The following is a 16,706-nucleotide window of genomic DNA, read 5'->3' as shown; positions in this document are numbered from 1 at the left end:
CCTTTGACAAAATTCTACATTGCAATGTAATGGTTTGTTTAAAGAAATATCTGGACTAGCTGGATTGCTCTTCGAATGAGCCGGCGCAGACTCAATGGGCTGAATGGCCTCCTTCTGTGCTCTACTATTCTATGACTCTATGAGGAAAAGAAAAAATAGACAGATAGTAAAAACTGGCTCAAAAAAAAGAAATTGAGAGTAGCTATCGATGGAAACTTTTATTTATAATAATAATACTGACTTCCTTAACTTTAATGATATATATATAAATGACTTTTATGAGGACACTAAGGTAAAATGTTCAAGTTTGCAGATGATAGTAAAATTGGAAATGAAGCCAATAATGAGGAACAATAAAATCAAATTCAGAAAGATATTAGGAAACTCGGCAATTAGATGGAAATACAACAACAATAATTGTTTGCATTTATACAGTGCCTCTAATAGAGAAAATGTAAGAAGACACATTATAAGCTGGAGGAGATGACAATGGATAAAGAAATCGACACTAAGCCACAGTAGAAGAATACCAAGAGGTGCTCAAAAGCTTGGTTGAAAATACAGGTATTGAGAAGATTTTTAAAGGTGGAGCGACGGAGAGTTGAGGTGGCATTAGGTTCTGTCAGGAACTATGGAATGAAGGGAGAACATAAGAACATAAGAAATAGGAGCAGGAGTAGGCCATTTGATCCTTCAAGCCTGCATTCAACAAGATCATTTAAAAAAATTTGTTCACAAGATGTGGGCATCGCTGGCAAGGCCGGCATTTATTGCCGATCCCTAATTGCCCTCAAGTGGCTTGCTAGAGTTAAGAGTCAACCACATTGCTGTGGGACTGGAGTCACATATAGGCCAGACCAGGTAAGGACAGCAGATTTCCTTCTTTAAAGATTGTTAGTGAACCAGATGGGCTTTTACAACAATCCGATAGTTTTATGGTCACCGATACTGACACTAGCCTTTTTATTCCAGGTTTATTTAATTGAATTTCAATTCTCTAGCTGCCATGGTGGGATTTGAATTCCTGTCACTGGATTATTAGTCCAGGCCTCTGGATTGCTTGTCCAATAACATTACCACTATGTTACATAGCTGATCTTCTACCTCAGCTCCACCTTTCCACACTATCCCCATATCCCTTAATTCCCTTAGCTCCCAAAAATTTATCAACCTCTGTCTTGAATATACACAACAACTGAGCATTCATAGCTCTCTGGAGTAGAGAATTTCAAAGATTCACAACCCTTTGTGTGAAGAAATTTCTCCTCATCACAGTCCTGAATGGCCGACCCCTTATTCTGAGACTGTGACCTTGTGTTCTAACTTCCCCAGCCAGGGGAAACATTTTCTCAGCATGCACCTTGTCAAGCCCCTTAAAAATTTTATATATTTCAATTAGATCACCTCTCATTCTTCTAAACTCTAGGGAATATACTCAATCTCTCCTCATAGGGCAATCTCCTCATCCCAGGAACCAGTCTAGTGAACATTTGTTGCACTCCCTCTACATCTCTCTGCAGCCTCTTTATGAGGTGCACAAAAGGCCACAGCTGGAAAACAGAATGGTGTGTGAGGGGATATTAAGCTGGAGGAGGTTGCAGAAATAGGATAATGGAGTGGGGGGAGGCTGTTCAGGCTGTTCAGGTATTTGAAGATGTGGACAAGGATCTTAACTTCAATGCACTGGAGAACAAGGAGTCAACGGACATCATCAAGGATGGATTAATTTGTGCGTGGAACTTAATGCAAAATTTTGAATAAATTTGAGTTTATGTCATGTGGAGCCTGGAGGGAGGAAGTCCAGAGATGACATAGGTGAGTTTCATTGACTGAATGTGAGGTAGGATGGAAATAACCAATATTGCAGAGGTGTAAAGAAACAGTCGTGATGATGGGTAGAATGTGATATTATTTGTTGTGTTGGCATGCCTGTTCACTGTGTGATGTCTGTAACACTGTATGCAACATTGAATGTACCCTTGTACTGTACACATCTTACCAGTACACTGGAGGGTGCTGTTGCTGGAGACCCAGGGGTTGCCTGCACACGGCAGGTAACCCAGTATAAAAAGGAACACACAGCTTGTTGTCAGCACTCAGGAGCTGCTAATAAAGGACTGCAGGTCTGCACAGTTAAAGCACCATACCCTGCCTCGTGGAGTCATTACTAAAGGTGCCAACATACACCACAACTGGCGACGGGAATACGGGATCACGAACTACACGCTCAATATGTCTAACCTCAGCAACTTTCAGCAATTTACAGAGGGGGAAGATTGGGATGCTTTTGTGGAAAGATTGGAACACTTCTTTATAGCCAACGACCTGGGCGGGGACACACCGGCCACACTTCCAAACAAACGCAGGGCCATCCTGCTTAGCAGTTGTGGGCCCACCATCTACTGTCTCGTCAGGGAATTACCCCGGAGAAGACAACCACCAAGAGCTATGAGGAACTTGTAACAATCATACAGGAACAATTAAAACCGAAAGAAAGTATCCTCACAAACAGGCACCGGTTCTACACTTACCGGCGACCTGAGGGCCAAGAAATTGGCAAGTATGCTGCACACTTAAGAAGACTAGCTGCACCGTGTGAGTTTGGCGACCACCTTAACGAAGCACTAAAGGACATATTTGTCATCGGAATTGGCCACGAAGGCCTCCTACACAAATTGCTCTCGGCTGACATCACGGTCACCCTGCAGAAAGCAATTCAAGTGAGCCAGGCCTACATGGTTTCGGCCAGCAACTCCAGGCGAATACTGAGCCAGGACTCTAAACCGGCAAGAGCAGTGCACCACATGGACACTTCTAAAGGCAGAAATACTGCCCCGAGTCCCGCAACCTTGAGTCCGCCACATGGGCAAACCGGATGGCCCCGTGCTGGCGCTGTGGAAGAAACCACAGGGCCCACCAGTGCTGCTACAAAGACTATGCATGTAAAGGCTGCAAAGAAAAAGGGCACCTTCACAGAATGTGCAGAAAAGGCTGTACTCACTGTGTCTCTGATGAGTTGGCTAATCACCGGGGCTCTGACATAGATGAAGATGAAGCTGCTCTGACCCTGGGAGAAGAGTATGGAATCTTTACCTGCTCCAACGGAAGTTCTAGGTGGATGATGGAAGTGGACATCGACGGGGTCCCAGTCTCCATGGAGATCGACACAGGGGCGAGCCAGTCTGTGATGAGCCAAAAGACCTTTGAAAAGATTTGGAGGAATCCTGCCACTCGAACAAAACTGTCTCTTGTCCAGGCAAAGCTGCTCACCTATACCAAAGGTAAAATCCAAATCATTGTCAGTGTAGACGTCCAGGTCTCCCAGGGCGGCGTGGCAAGAATTGGATGAACCGGGTCCACATCAGGCGAAGTGGTGCTGTGGAAGAAAAGAGCACCACAGCCTGCCTGCAGCAAGACCACAAATTGGCTGCAGCACCACAAGCATGTGGAAGAAAAGAGCACCACAGCCTGCCTGCAACAAGACCACAAAATGGCTGCAGCACCACAAGCATGTGGAAGAAAAGAGCACCACAAAATGGCTTCAGCATCAAAAGGTGCAGACCTGCATTCAAAATGGCCTCCTCAATGCCACGAGTCAACATGGAGGAGCATCACGTGACATCGAGTGGCCAATCGGATTTGAAGGCTCCCTTAAAGGAGACCGGTAACCAAAACAATTTAAAGGGAAGTTCCAACTATTTGAGTCGACGGACTTTAAAGCTAAAGATGCAATTAAAGGGTGCAAATATGAAAATGTATGCAATGTAACCATGAATTGTGATGCTGGTTCAACTAATGTGACTAATGAGATGAATGCAGGTGTCAGTAGGGTTAAGAACAAGTTTATTATGCTTAACAATAATGATAGAGATTGTGAAATGCCTAATGTAACCATGTCTGTTGAAACCAGGACACCCAAAAGTGATGCAAGTGCTAGAATGTATAATGCAGGCTCGACTATGTGCGATCAGAGCCAAGGTGTCATGTATACCGGTAGGACACTGCCAAAGGACATTGGTTCCTACAGGGACCATGCTGATGCCAATGGAATCCTCCTGTGGGAGATTCCCAGGTCTAGCAGGCTACCTGACCATGTAGCCTGGACCTTTGGAACGAATGTGATGCCTCTTGCAGGACACACACACAGGCAGTGGGAGCAGACCCACTACAGGGACAGTGGTCAATGGGCAGCCCAGCCACCACCAATGGCAACCTGCACCAGACCAGCTCTACAACCCCTGGCCACCAGGGCCAACACCAGAAGCATGAGGCCAATACCCTCCAGCTTCCCTGGCAAACCCTGAGATGACCTGACCCGCATCCCCATTGGTGGACAAGGAGCCCACCCAGTCTTGTGGCCCTGCCCACCACCCCACAACTACCCACATCACAGTGTATACACACCACCCACTGCTGCCGTGGCTACCTCCCCGAGAGATCCCACAACAGTGACACCCACTTGGTTTGTGTGTAGGGAGGGGAAACGTACGAGGCCAGCCTCAAGCACAGGGGTCACACCTGGCAACCACACAACCCTCACCACAACCTCCAATAGCCCACCACTGATCACCTCCCCTGGTCATGACAACTAGGGGGGAGTATTGTTGTGTCGGCATGCCTGTTCACTGTGTGATGCCTGTAACACTGTATGCAACATTGAATGTACCCTTGTACTGTACACACCTTCCCAGTACACTAGAGGGTGCTGTTGCTGAAGACCCAGGGGTTGCCTGCACATGGCAGGTAACCCAGTATAAAAAGGAACACACAGCTTGCTGTTGTCACTCAGGAGCTGCTAATAAAGGACTGCAGATCTGCACTGTTTAAGTACCATACCCTGCCTCATGGAGTCATTACTAAAGGTGCCTACATACACTGCCTAATTAAACTCAGGATGCCAATTTTTTGCATGGTCTAGCTCAGATTGAGTAAGTGGCTGGGGAGGGGTTGCTGAAATACTCTGACTGGCATGATGTGCCCACCTCACATTTCAGTCTTGGGGTTTACACTCGGGCAGACTTAGGGTTCGCTCCAGTTCTCTTCTACCATTGATGCGGCCCAACTGGAATTTCAGGGCAGAACATTTTCATTGGGCTTTTTCAAAGCCTCCTTTCTGCCATTGGAGTGGCATGGCACTGCTCTGGTTTGGGGCGGGTGTTACTGAAGTAGCCTTCCTGTTTTACCTGTTGTTTACTAAGGCCCCAGATGCCCTGTTGGCCTTGCTGTGCTGTTATGAGCTTGCACTCCTAGCACTTACAGAGCAAAATAATTTTGAGTTGAAGGGGGCAGGGAAAAGTCTAACCATCCAGACATGCCATGAGATGCCCTGCTCAATTTAACTACTGATGCATGATTTAACTCAGCATTCTATGCTCATTTTCATCAAGCTCATTCTGTTTCTAATTAAGATATACTTGATATGCTGTCATAGAAAGGATGTGATTCAAATACTTCCAAGTGGTGCTGCATTTCAACCCCATGATTAGATTACAATTCAAAATCTCCCCAGGGTGACCATTATTTTTTTATGATATGTACAGTGCTCTCTTCATCGTCTTTTTTCTCTTTCTCTCCTGAAAGTTTTGACTGCTTGATAGTTTAACGGACAAGAGGTGCTCTTATACCTCACCCAAGTAGTCCTTTACATTTGAGCCTAAACAATGACTATCCCCAAGCTGTTTGACTGGCAGCCACCACCAAGTGTTCACCTAATATCCACTGTCATCAGGGGGTAACTGGATAGTCATCAAGAGTCAGAGAACCATGACTGAACTATTTCCTTCTTAGAGGTCACTGCCCCTACCATCACCAGGCAGAGGGCGGTCAAAGGGGTCGTTCAGCCCAACTGCCTGCCTCTCTTCTGCGGCTATGTTCACGCCAGGGTGTCTCTGGAGATGGAGCATGCGGTGTCCACTGGTACGCTCGAGGCTTTCCACGAGAGGTGGGCATCGGAGGGACTGGAGTGTGTCATCACTCCTGGGAACAGAATTTTAATTTAATTGGGCAAAGTTCCCAGTTCATTTGTAAATTTGTGGGTTCTAGTGCCCTTACCAAAAGGGGGCACTTGATTTACTGTTATTTTAAACTAGTTGCAGAACTGTTTTGTGAGTGGCTTAGCCAGTCACGTGATGTTCACAAGACTTTACCTTTGTTCTGGGGCCAGGGGAGACTGCGGGTCTTTATTTCCCTTATTGGAAATCGGCGTGGTCCCGGCCTGCAAGACCATCAGCAGGCCGGGGCCATTGGAGGGAGCAGTGTGCGGCGGCCTGGAAATCGGCCTGGAAATTGCGCTGTCCCGGCCTGCAAGACCATCAGCAGGCCGGGGTCATTACAGGGAGCAGCGTGTGGCAGCCTGGAAATCGGCCCAAAAATCGGCGTGGTCCCAGCCTGCAAGACCATCAACAGGCTGAGGCCATTGGAGGGAGCAGTGTGCGGCGGCCTGGAAATCGGCCCGGAAATCGGCGTGGTCCCGGCCTGCAAGACCATCAACAGGCCGAGGCCATTGGAGGGAGCAGTGTGCGGCGGCCTGGAAATCGGCCCGGAAATCGGCGTGGTCCCGGCTTGCAAGACCATCAACAGGCCGAGGCCATTGGAGGGAGCAGTGTGCGGCGGCCTGGAAATCGGCCTGGAAATCGGCGTGGTCCCGGCCTGCAAGACCATCAACAGGCCGGGGTCATTACAGGGAGCAGCGTGTGGCGGCCTGGAAATCGGCCCGGAAATCGGCGTGGTCCCGGCCTGCAAGACCATCAACAGGCCGAGGCCATTGGAGGGAGCAGTGTGCGGCGGCCTGGAAATCAGCCCGGAAATCGGCGTGGTCCCGGCCTGCAAGACCATCAACAGGCCGGGGTCATTACAGGGAGCAGCGTGTGGCGGCATGCCACTGCAGGGAGCAGCGTGTGCTGCTGTAGGAGGGCGACGGTTGTGAAACCAGGTCGCTGATTGCAATGCAGGCAGGCACAGCAGGAGGGACGAAGGAGTGGCAAGAGTTTGTAGATGGAAGTGACCGGGGCCCAGGAGAGGTGTGAGTTTGGGGCTCAGAAGAGGCGAGGGCCTAGGGGCAGCACGGGCCAGCCCACACTGCGATATGTGTGCACACGAGGTCAGTGCAGCAGAGCTGGTCTCCAATCGTCTTGGGTATTCCTTGCCACTGGATCAAGACCAAACTCTGTCAAGCCCGAGCGGTGGCTCTTGTGCAACGGCCACCACTAGTTATAAAAATCCACGCACAGGCATCTTCCACCCTTCAAGATGTAGTTCGGGATCTGTATATTAGTTCGGGATCTGGAACATTGAAACACCTGTGAACTCATCCCATTTTGGCATGGAAGCAAGTCATCCTCGTTTCGAGGGACTGCCTTTGATGATATGATGATGACAAGACTCAATAAAACCCCAGTTAGTTGGGACTAGGTCATCCACAATGAGGTATGCTGTTGTGAGCCTAGTGGATGATTAGTGCTGAGGTGCTAAAGTATGGCAGAGAGGCGCTGTTGGCGTGGATACATGACCTCATCGCTCTCATCTGGAGGGAGGAGAGCATGCCGGGAGATCACAGACATGCAGTGATCGTGACCATCTTTTAAAAAGGGAACAAGTCCAACTGTAGCAATTACAGGGGAATCTCCCTGCTATCAGCCACTGGGAAAGCTGTCGCTAGAGTCATTCTCAACCGTCTTTTCCCTGTGGCCGAGGAGCTCCTCCCAGAGTCACAGTGCGGATTTCGTCCCCTACGGTGCACAACGGACATGATCTTTGCAATGCGACAGCTGCGGGAGAAATGCAGGGAGCAGCGCAGCCCTTATACATGACCTTTTTCGAACTTACAAAGGCCTTTGACACTGTCAACCGTGAGGGTCTATGGAGCATCCTCCTCTGTTTCGGATGACACCAAAAGTTTGTCAACATCCTTCACCTGCTCCACGACGATATGCAGGCCATGATCCTTACCAACGGATCCATTACAGACCCAATCCACATCCAGACCGGGGTCAAACAGGGCTGCGTCATCGCTCCAACCCTTTTATCAATCTTCCTCGCTGCCGTGCTTCACCTCACAGTCAAGAATCTCCCCACTGGAGTGGAACTAAACTACAGAACCAGTGGGAAACTGTTTAACCTTCGCCGTCTCCAGGCCAGGTCCAAGATCACCCCAACCTCTGTCGATACAGTACACGGACGACGCCTGTGACTGCGCACATTCTGAGGCTGAACTCCAGGATATAGTCGACGTATTTACTGAGGCATACGAAAGCATAGGCCTTACGCTAAATATCCACCAGCCTGTCCTCGCCGCACAGCACTGCCCCCCAGTCATCAAGATCCACGGCGCGGTCCCCGACAACGTGGACCACTTCCCATACCTCGGTACTTCGGGAGCCTCCTATCAACAAAAGCAGACATTGATAAGGAGATTCAACACCACCTCCAGTGCGCCAGTGCAGCCTTCGGTCACCTGAGGGAAAGCGTGTTCGAAGACCAGGCCCGCAAATCTACCAACAAGCTCATGGTCTACAGGGCTGTAGTAATACCTGCCCTCCTGTATGGCTCAGAGGCATGGACCATGTACAGTAGACACCTCAAGTTGCTGGAGAAATATCACCAACGATGTCTCCGCAAGATCCTACAAATCCACTGGGAGGACAGGCGCACCAACATCAGCGTCCTCGTCCAGGCTAACATCCCAGCATTGAATCACTGACCACACTCGAGCAGCTCCAGTGGGTAGGCCACTTAGTTTACATGCCAGACATGAGACTCCCAAATCAAGTGCTCTATGCGGAGCTCCTTCACGGCAAACGAGCCAAAGGTGAGCAGCGGAAACGTTACAAGGACACTCTCAAAGCCTCCCTGATAAAGTGCGACATCCCCACTGACACCTGGGAGTCCCTGGCCAAAGACCGCCCTAAGTGGAGGAAGTGTATCCAGGATGGCGCTGAGCACTTTGAGTCTCAATGCCGAGAGCATGCAGAAATGAAGCGCAGGCAGCGGAAAGAGCATGCGTCAAACCAGTCCCACCCACCCCTTCTCTCAACGACTATCTGTCCCACCTATGACAGAGTCTGTGGTTCTCGTATTGGACTGTTCAACCAAAGGGCTCACTTCAGGAGTGGAAGCAAGTCTTCCTTGATTCCGAGGGACTGCCTATGATGATAATGATGATGGATGAACTGGTAATGTGTAGTATGATTGTTAAACCTTTGTTAATAAGCCAACTAGTTCTTAATAGCAATGTGTTGTTGCTATGAATTCTTAAGCAAAGAACCCATGAAGCAAATACACTACACAGACCACTGTGGGGAATGTTAAATACTTTTATATTTGACACATTTAATTTCCAGATGTTTACTATGATGAGAAATGACAATGATGGAGGACTAAATTATAATGGATGTCAGTTATGCATATTTCTAGATTATGAACAAGGTTAATAGAAATCAGTGAAAATTTTAATTTTGAATATGATCTAGGAAAGGTCCCTAAACAAACTGCTAATTTAATCATTTTAGGCTTATTTGTTAAGCCCTACCTAAACAATTCAGACAGTTTTAGGTTCAGTTGCACTTAACTCTTTAGAAATGGTGGCAGGACGTAGGTACATAGGAACAGGAGTAGGCCATTCAGCCCCTTGAACCTGCTCCGCCATTCAATGAGATCATGGCTGATCTGTGACCTAACTCTATGGCCCCAAGTTTCCACACGTGGCAAAACAGGCGCCCCTCCGAGCTGGGCGCCTGTTTTTCGCGCCGAAAATGGCGCCTGAAAAAAAACGCGGTATTCTCGAGCGCCTTGCAGCTCGATGTCGGCTTGGCGCGGCGCCCAGGGGGCGGAGCCTACCACTCGCGACGATTTTGTAAGTAGGAGGGGGCGGGTACAATTTAAATGAGTTTTTTTGGTGCCGGCAACCCTGCGTGTGCGCGTTGGAGCGTTCGCGCACGCGCAGTGTGAAGTAAACATTGGCACTCGGCCATTTTAAAAAGTGCTGCAGAAAAAGTGAAAATTTGTTTATTGAACCCTTGCAAAGGCTTGTATTTTAATTTTCTTGATATTTCTGTGTGTGAGGGAGTGCATTCTGTAATTAAAGATAGACTGTGATAAACGGGACACATGCACTTGTTTGAGACTATTCAAATTTTTTGTAGCTGTTCAATTTATAACATTTTTTAATAAAACCACATTGCCCTTCCATGATCAGCATTGAGGCTTCTTGCAGCTTTCTCCCCCCCGCCTGCCGTCGGTTGGGCCCAACGGCAAACGGCTGGCTGGCTGAAGCTTTCTCCCCCCCCCTCCCGTCGGGACCGACGCCACACCGCTGCGTGAAAGGCCTACCTGAAGCACTTTCACACAGGTAGGAACATGGTTTATTTAATCTTTTCTTTGCTTATAAATGTTTATTCAGGTTGGATTTATTTGTATAATATTTGTATAAGTATAACTAAGGATTTATTGTAGAATTTAATGACTTCCCTTCCCCCCCCCCCCCCCCCCACCTCGTTCCGGACGCCTAATTTGTAACCTGCGCCTGATTTTTTAATGTGTAGACAAGGTTTTTTCAAGCCTACAAAAATCTTCACTTGCTCCATTCTAAGTTAGTTTGGAGTACGTTTTCAATGTGGAAACTTTCAAATCAGGCGTCAGTGGCCGGACACGCCCTCTTTTGAAAAAAAAATTCTGTTCCAAAGTGAAACTGTTCTACCTGACTAGAACTGGAGCAAACTAAATGTGGAGAATTCCGATTTCTAAGATACTCCGTTCTACACCAGTTGCTCCTAAAAATCAGGAGCAAATCATGTGGAAACTGATTTGCCTGTCTTTGGCCCATATCCCTTAATATCTTTGGTTAACAGAAAGTTATCAATCTCTGATTTAAAATTAACAATTGATCTAGCATTGCAACTTTAGTACCCCATTCCTGCTTTTACCCCTTGATCCCTTTAGCCATAAGGGCCACATCTAACTCCCTTTTGAATATATCTAACGAACTGACCTCAATAACTTTCTGTGGCAGATAATTCCACAGGTTCACAATTCTCTGAGTGTAGAAGTTTCTCCTCATCTCGGTCCTAAATGGCTTACCCCTTATCCTTAGACTGTGACCCCTAGTTCTGGCCTTTCCCAACATCGGGAACATTCTTCCTGCATCTAACCTGCCCAATCCCGTCAGAATTTTATATGTTTCTATGAGATTCCCTCTCATTCTTCTAAATTCCATTGAATATAAGCCTAGTCGATCCAGTCTTTCTTCATATGTCAGTCCTACCATCCCAGGAATCAGTCTGGTGAACCTTCGCTGCACTCCCTCAATAGCAAGAATGTCCTTCCTCAGATTAGGAGACCAAAACTGCACACAATATTCAAGGTGTGGCCTCACCAAGGCCTTGTACAACTGCAGTAAGACCTCCCTGCTCCAATACTCAAATCCTCTCGCTTTGAAGGACAACATACCATTTGCCTTCTTCACCGCCTGCTGTACCTGCATGCCAACTTTCAATGGCTGATGTACCATGACACCCAGGTCTCATTGCACCTCCCCTTTTACTAATCTGTCACCATTCAGATAATATTCTACCTTCCTGTTTTTGCCACCAAAGTGGATAACCTCACATTTATCCACATTATACTGCATCTGCCATGCGTTTGCCCACTCACCTAACCAGTCCAAGTCACCCTGCAGCCTCTTAGCGTCCCCTTCACAGCTCACACCGCCACCCAGCTTAGTGTTTGGAAAACTTGGAGATATTACACTCAATTCCTTCATCTAATCATTAATGTATATTGTAAATATCTGGGGTCCCAGCATTGAAACTTGCAGTACCCCACTAGTCACTGCCTGCCATTCTGAAAAGGACCCGTTTATTCCCACTCTTTGCTTCCTGTCTGCCAACCAGTTCTCTATCCACATCAGTACATTACCCCCAATGCCATGTGCTTTAATTATGCACATCAATCTCTTGTGCGGGACCTTGTCAAAAGCCTTTTGAAAGTCCAAATACACCACATCCACTGGTTCTCCCTTGTCCACTCTACTAGTTACATCCTCAAAAAATTCTAGAAGATTTGTCAAGCATGATTTCCCTTTCATAAATCCATGCTGACTTGGACCGATCCTGTTACTGCTTTCCAAATGCGTTGCTATTACATCTTTATTAATTGATTCCAACATTTTCCCCACTACCGATATCAGGCTAACCGTTCTATAATTCTCTGCTTTCTCTCTCCCTCCTTTTTTAAAAAGTGGGGTTATGTTAGCTACCCTCCAATCCATAGGTACTGATCCAGAATCTATAGAATGTTGGAAAATGACCACCAATGCATCCACTATTTCTAGGGTCACTTCCTTAAGTACTCTGGAATTCAGACTATCAGGCCCTGGGGATTTATTGGCCTTCAGTCCCATCAATTTCCCTAACACAATTTCCTGACTAATAAGGATTTCCTTCAGTTCCTCCTTCTCACTAGACCTTCAGTCCTCTAGTATTTCCGGAAGGTTATTTGTGTCTTCCTTAGTGAAGACAGAACCAAAGTATTTGTTCAAGTGGTCTGCCATTTCTTTGTTCCCCATTATAAATTCACCTGATGACCTTTTACACATACATTCAGTATGATATCACAGCAAATGTTCCCCTGCATTATGTTTCCTAATGTCTGTATTAAAGCTAAAGTAACAAACATAGTTGATGTTAAGCAATACATTTTGCAGTCTGATTTTAACTCCAGGTGGATTCACCGCTCAGGCCTGAGTTAAAATTACAATCGGGTCACAATGATGTCATTGGGCAGTGACATGCATATGTAAAGAACAAAGTGATTATCTGCATGAACATTTTTGTGCCCTTCTGCAAATGCGTGCGGTCGGCCCCGCCCCTTTTTGCGCATGTGCACCCGATCCCCTTCTGCACATGTACACTGTCACCGAGGTCTGAACGTGCATGCGCAGTCCCCCACAGGTGCAGTTGCAGTGCAGCGGGGGCCATGCTTTGGTCAGGTTCATGGGAGAAGGCCCATCACTGGGTCCACGGGGAGAAGAGAGGATCGAAAGAGAAGAGAGAGGAGGGATCGGAGGAGGGATCGAGGGGAGAGAGAGAGAGAGAGGATCGGAGGGGGTATCTGAGGAATAGAGAGGGGGAGAGAGAAAGGGGATCAGAGGGAGATAGAATGGGGAGAGAGAGAGGGATTTGGAGGGAGAGAGAGTGGTGAGCGAGATCGGATCGGAGGGAGAGAGGGAAAAAAGAGGGAGAGAGAGTGTGAGAAAGAGGGAGAGAGAGGGGATCACAGGGAATGAGAGGGGGAGAGAGAGGGAGAGAGAGGGGATTGGAGGGAGTGAGAGGGACAGAGATGAGAGATCGGAGGGAGAGAGAAGAACAAGAACTTGGTGGGGAAGGGGAAAGAGTATGGGTGCACAGTGAAGATTGTGGAAGAACGTGATCCAGGGTGAAAGGGGGGCAGGGTGAGAGCGAGAACGTGATCCAGATGGGGAGATGGATCACATTCTTCCAATCCCATCCCCTTTACACCCACACCCTTTCTCCCTTTCTTCCCCTACATTTGATTGATTTCTCGGCAAGCTTGGTGTGTGTGTGGTAAGTGACATTTGGATTGGATGAAATCCGGAAGTTATGACACTGTCACTATTCACTTCATACCCAATAAACCTGTCAGCATCCTTGACCCACACACAATGCCCCATCTATGGCCGGGACGAAGGAAGATCAGGAGAGGGGGAGGAGATCAGGAACTTGGGTGGGGGGGAGGAGATCAGGAACTTGGACGGGGGAGGAGTTCAGCAACGTGGGCGGGGGGGAGAATTTCAGAGCCTTGTGGGAGAAGGTCAGAAACTTGGGCTGGGGGTTGAGATCAGGAACTAGGGTGGTGGGAGGTGGGGGCAGAACTTTGCGGGGTAGGAGAAGGTCTTAAGCCATGATAGTGAGGCTATCTGTTCCGAGTGAGCTTTGTTCTGTCTGGAGTCGGCAGTCAGAATCGCTTGAATTACACTTTGCAAAGTCACTGATTACATAGGCAGGGAGGATCTAATTACACATTCCAGAGATACTGCTGGGTGTGTCTTATTCTCCAAGAGGACCAATCAGAAATCAGGATTTGTCATCAGGCGGCCTAACCAGGGCTTTAGGTGTTGCAAATTAACATGTCCTGTAAAGAAGGACCCTGTTGGCTCAGGTCGCATGTCCTTGCTGCCTGCACAGGAGAGCGTTAAAATTGCAGATGTTGCGATCATGACTGCTTTCGGACAGGTAAGAGCCAGGGCGATTTTAACTGCCCAAGTGTGTGGGTAGATTCCAATATCTGGGGACCTAGTGATGGACATCCACCGGTGTTCTCTGGTGGATTATATGGCATGAAAACTAGGGGTGTTAATAATATTCCTAGTTGTCTATTTGGGGAATAAATCTATTTCCCTGTTCTATTTATGGGTCTGTACACCACTGAAGCAAAGTAGGATCTAAGAGGATCCCCATGGACATCATTAGAATGCATTTCTTCATCAACAAAATGGATATATTTAGGGCTGGATTTTCGGTTAGAGGCTATTTTGGATGATAATGGCGACGGGTGGTAAATTTTGCACCGGGAAATGGTTTGCGTCTGCAGCCACAAAATTCAGCAGCTGGGCCCTGAGTGTGGAGCGGAGAGGTAAGGGGGGCGTTCCACATCTGTCTTAGGGCGCTAGGCCGGCTGAGCAACTGAAAATCCATTGCTAAAGAGCTGGCCTCGGAGCGCCCTAACTGAGGCTTCCCTGGGAAACAAAATAGCCAAAAAAACACAAAAAACATTCCCAATACCTTGCTCACCCCACATAAAGATAAATTGTAAAAATAAAACAAAAAAACCAATCACACTTACTTCATGTAGTTATTACTTCCCTCACTATCGCTGGAACAGCTCAGGATGCCCGCTTTCCCAGGTGGTCCCACTATGAGGTGCCACGGGTGTCGCTTCAAACAAATTTCACAACGGTGTCGCAACCAGGGACGTTGCACGACGCTTCAGGGCGGTACTGTTCAGCGCGACCGCAAAACCAGCACCAAATGTCCCGGTGTGGCGCTGGAAGCTGGTCGCCCGTGCGGTACTCATTCCCACAGCCGTTACCGCCACTCCGGGACACGAACAGAGACAGCACCAGAACAACAATCCAGCCTTTGGGGTTCTACAATAAAAAAACATTTAATTAATGACATGTTTTGGAAGGATGGGCAATCAAAGAATTATTTTATTTTGTCTCTTATAAAGGTTTAAAAAATTGTTGCTGACATCAAACTATTTAACCTGGTAACCAGTATAAGGAAAATTGATAGCGCTCAAATGGATGTGAATAAATAAAGTCGATGGGCTAAAAATGACAGATAGATTGTGGAAAATTATAAGCTACTGTACTTTGGAAAAGATTTGTGTGTGATTACTGAAAATATGGATTAAATGTAAAACTGTTAGCAATAAGGCTAACCAAGTACTGGGAAGCATCTCAAGGACTTTTGGGTATTTAATTTGATTTTAAGTGGAAACAAGATATTGTAGCCTTGTATGTATAATTGATAAGGCTACATTTGGAATATTGGCTTAGCGGTTACTGTTGGTGAATGTTTAATGCATTTGTGTGACTTTCTTGTTTGTTATTTGAACAGAGGCATCAACCAATTTAAATGTCATACAAATGCATTAAGCAAACTCACATCTCTCTCCAATTTCTCTCTGATCTCCCCTCTTGACCTCTCCACGCTCATCCTGTCCATGAGACCCACTTCCTGCTCCCTTGACCCTATTTCCACTAAATGGCTGACCACCCAACTTTCATAGTTGACATTGTTAATGGTTCTCTCTCCTCAGGTACTGTCCCTCTCTCCTTCAAATCTGCTGTCATCACCACTCTGCTCAAAAAAACAACCCTTGACCCCACTGTGCTTGCTAGCTACTGCTCCATCTCCAACCTCCCTTTCCGCTCTAAAGTCCTTGAACATGTTGTCGCCTCCCAAATCCATGCCCATCTTTCCCGGAACTCCATGTTTGAATTCTTTCAGTCTGGTTTCCGCCCCTGCCACAGTACTGAAACAGCTCTCATCAAAGTCACAAATTACATCCTTTGTGACTGTGATAAGGTAAACTATCCCTCTTCGCCCTTCTCGACCTATCTGCAGACTTTGACATGGTTGACCATGCCATCCTCCTCCAATGCCTCTTCACCACTGTCCAGCTGGGTGGGACTGCACTCGCCTGGTTTCATTCTTATCTATCTATTCGTAGCCAGAAAATCACCTACAATGGCTTCTCTTCCCACTCCCGCATCGTTACCTCTGGTGTCCCCCAAGGATCTATCCTTGGTCCCCTCCTATTTCTCATCTATATGCTGGCCCTTGGCGACATCATCCAAAAGCACAGAGTCAGTTTCCACATGTATGCTGACGACACACAGCTCTACCTCACCACCACTTCTCTAGACCCCTCCATGGTCTCTAAATTGATAGACTGCTTGTCATCCAATTCTGGATGAGCAGAATATTTTGCAAATTAAATAATGAGAAGACCGAAGCCATTGTCTTTGGTCCCCGCCACAAACTGCGTTCCCTAGTCATTGACTCCATCACTCTCCCTAGCATCTATCTGAGGCTGAACCAGACTGGTTGCAACCTAGATGTCATATTTGACCCTGAAATAAGCTTCAGGCTGCATATCCGCGGCATAACTAAAACCGTCTATTT

The 16,706-nt window shown here is 47.3% G+C and overlaps 1 protein-coding gene across 1 annotated transcript in view; it reads left to right on the top strand.

The window, feature by feature from the left end:
- Positions 1–563, top strand: part of efhb (EF-hand domain family, member B) — a 230,868-nt gene extending 230,305 nt beyond the window's left edge. Inside the window, exon 13 of the mRNA XM_070881276.1 lies at positions 436–563. Coding sequence (XP_070737377.1) covers positions 436–458 — 23 coding nt within the window. The 3' untranslated portion in view covers positions 459–563. The remainder of the gene's footprint in view (positions 1–435) is intronic.
- Positions 564–16,706: the final 16,143 nt, after the last annotated feature.

Source organism: Pristiophorus japonicus, chromosome 5 (assembly GCF_044704955.1).
Source record: "Pristiophorus japonicus isolate sPriJap1 chromosome 5, sPriJap1.hap1, whole genome shotgun sequence".
In the NCBI taxonomy this organism is placed as follows: Eukaryota; Metazoa; Chordata; class Chondrichthyes; family Pristiophoridae; genus Pristiophorus; species Pristiophorus japonicus.
The sequence above is the reverse complement of the archived record's forward strand: the minus strand, read 5'-3'. Positions and strand labels throughout refer to the sequence as shown.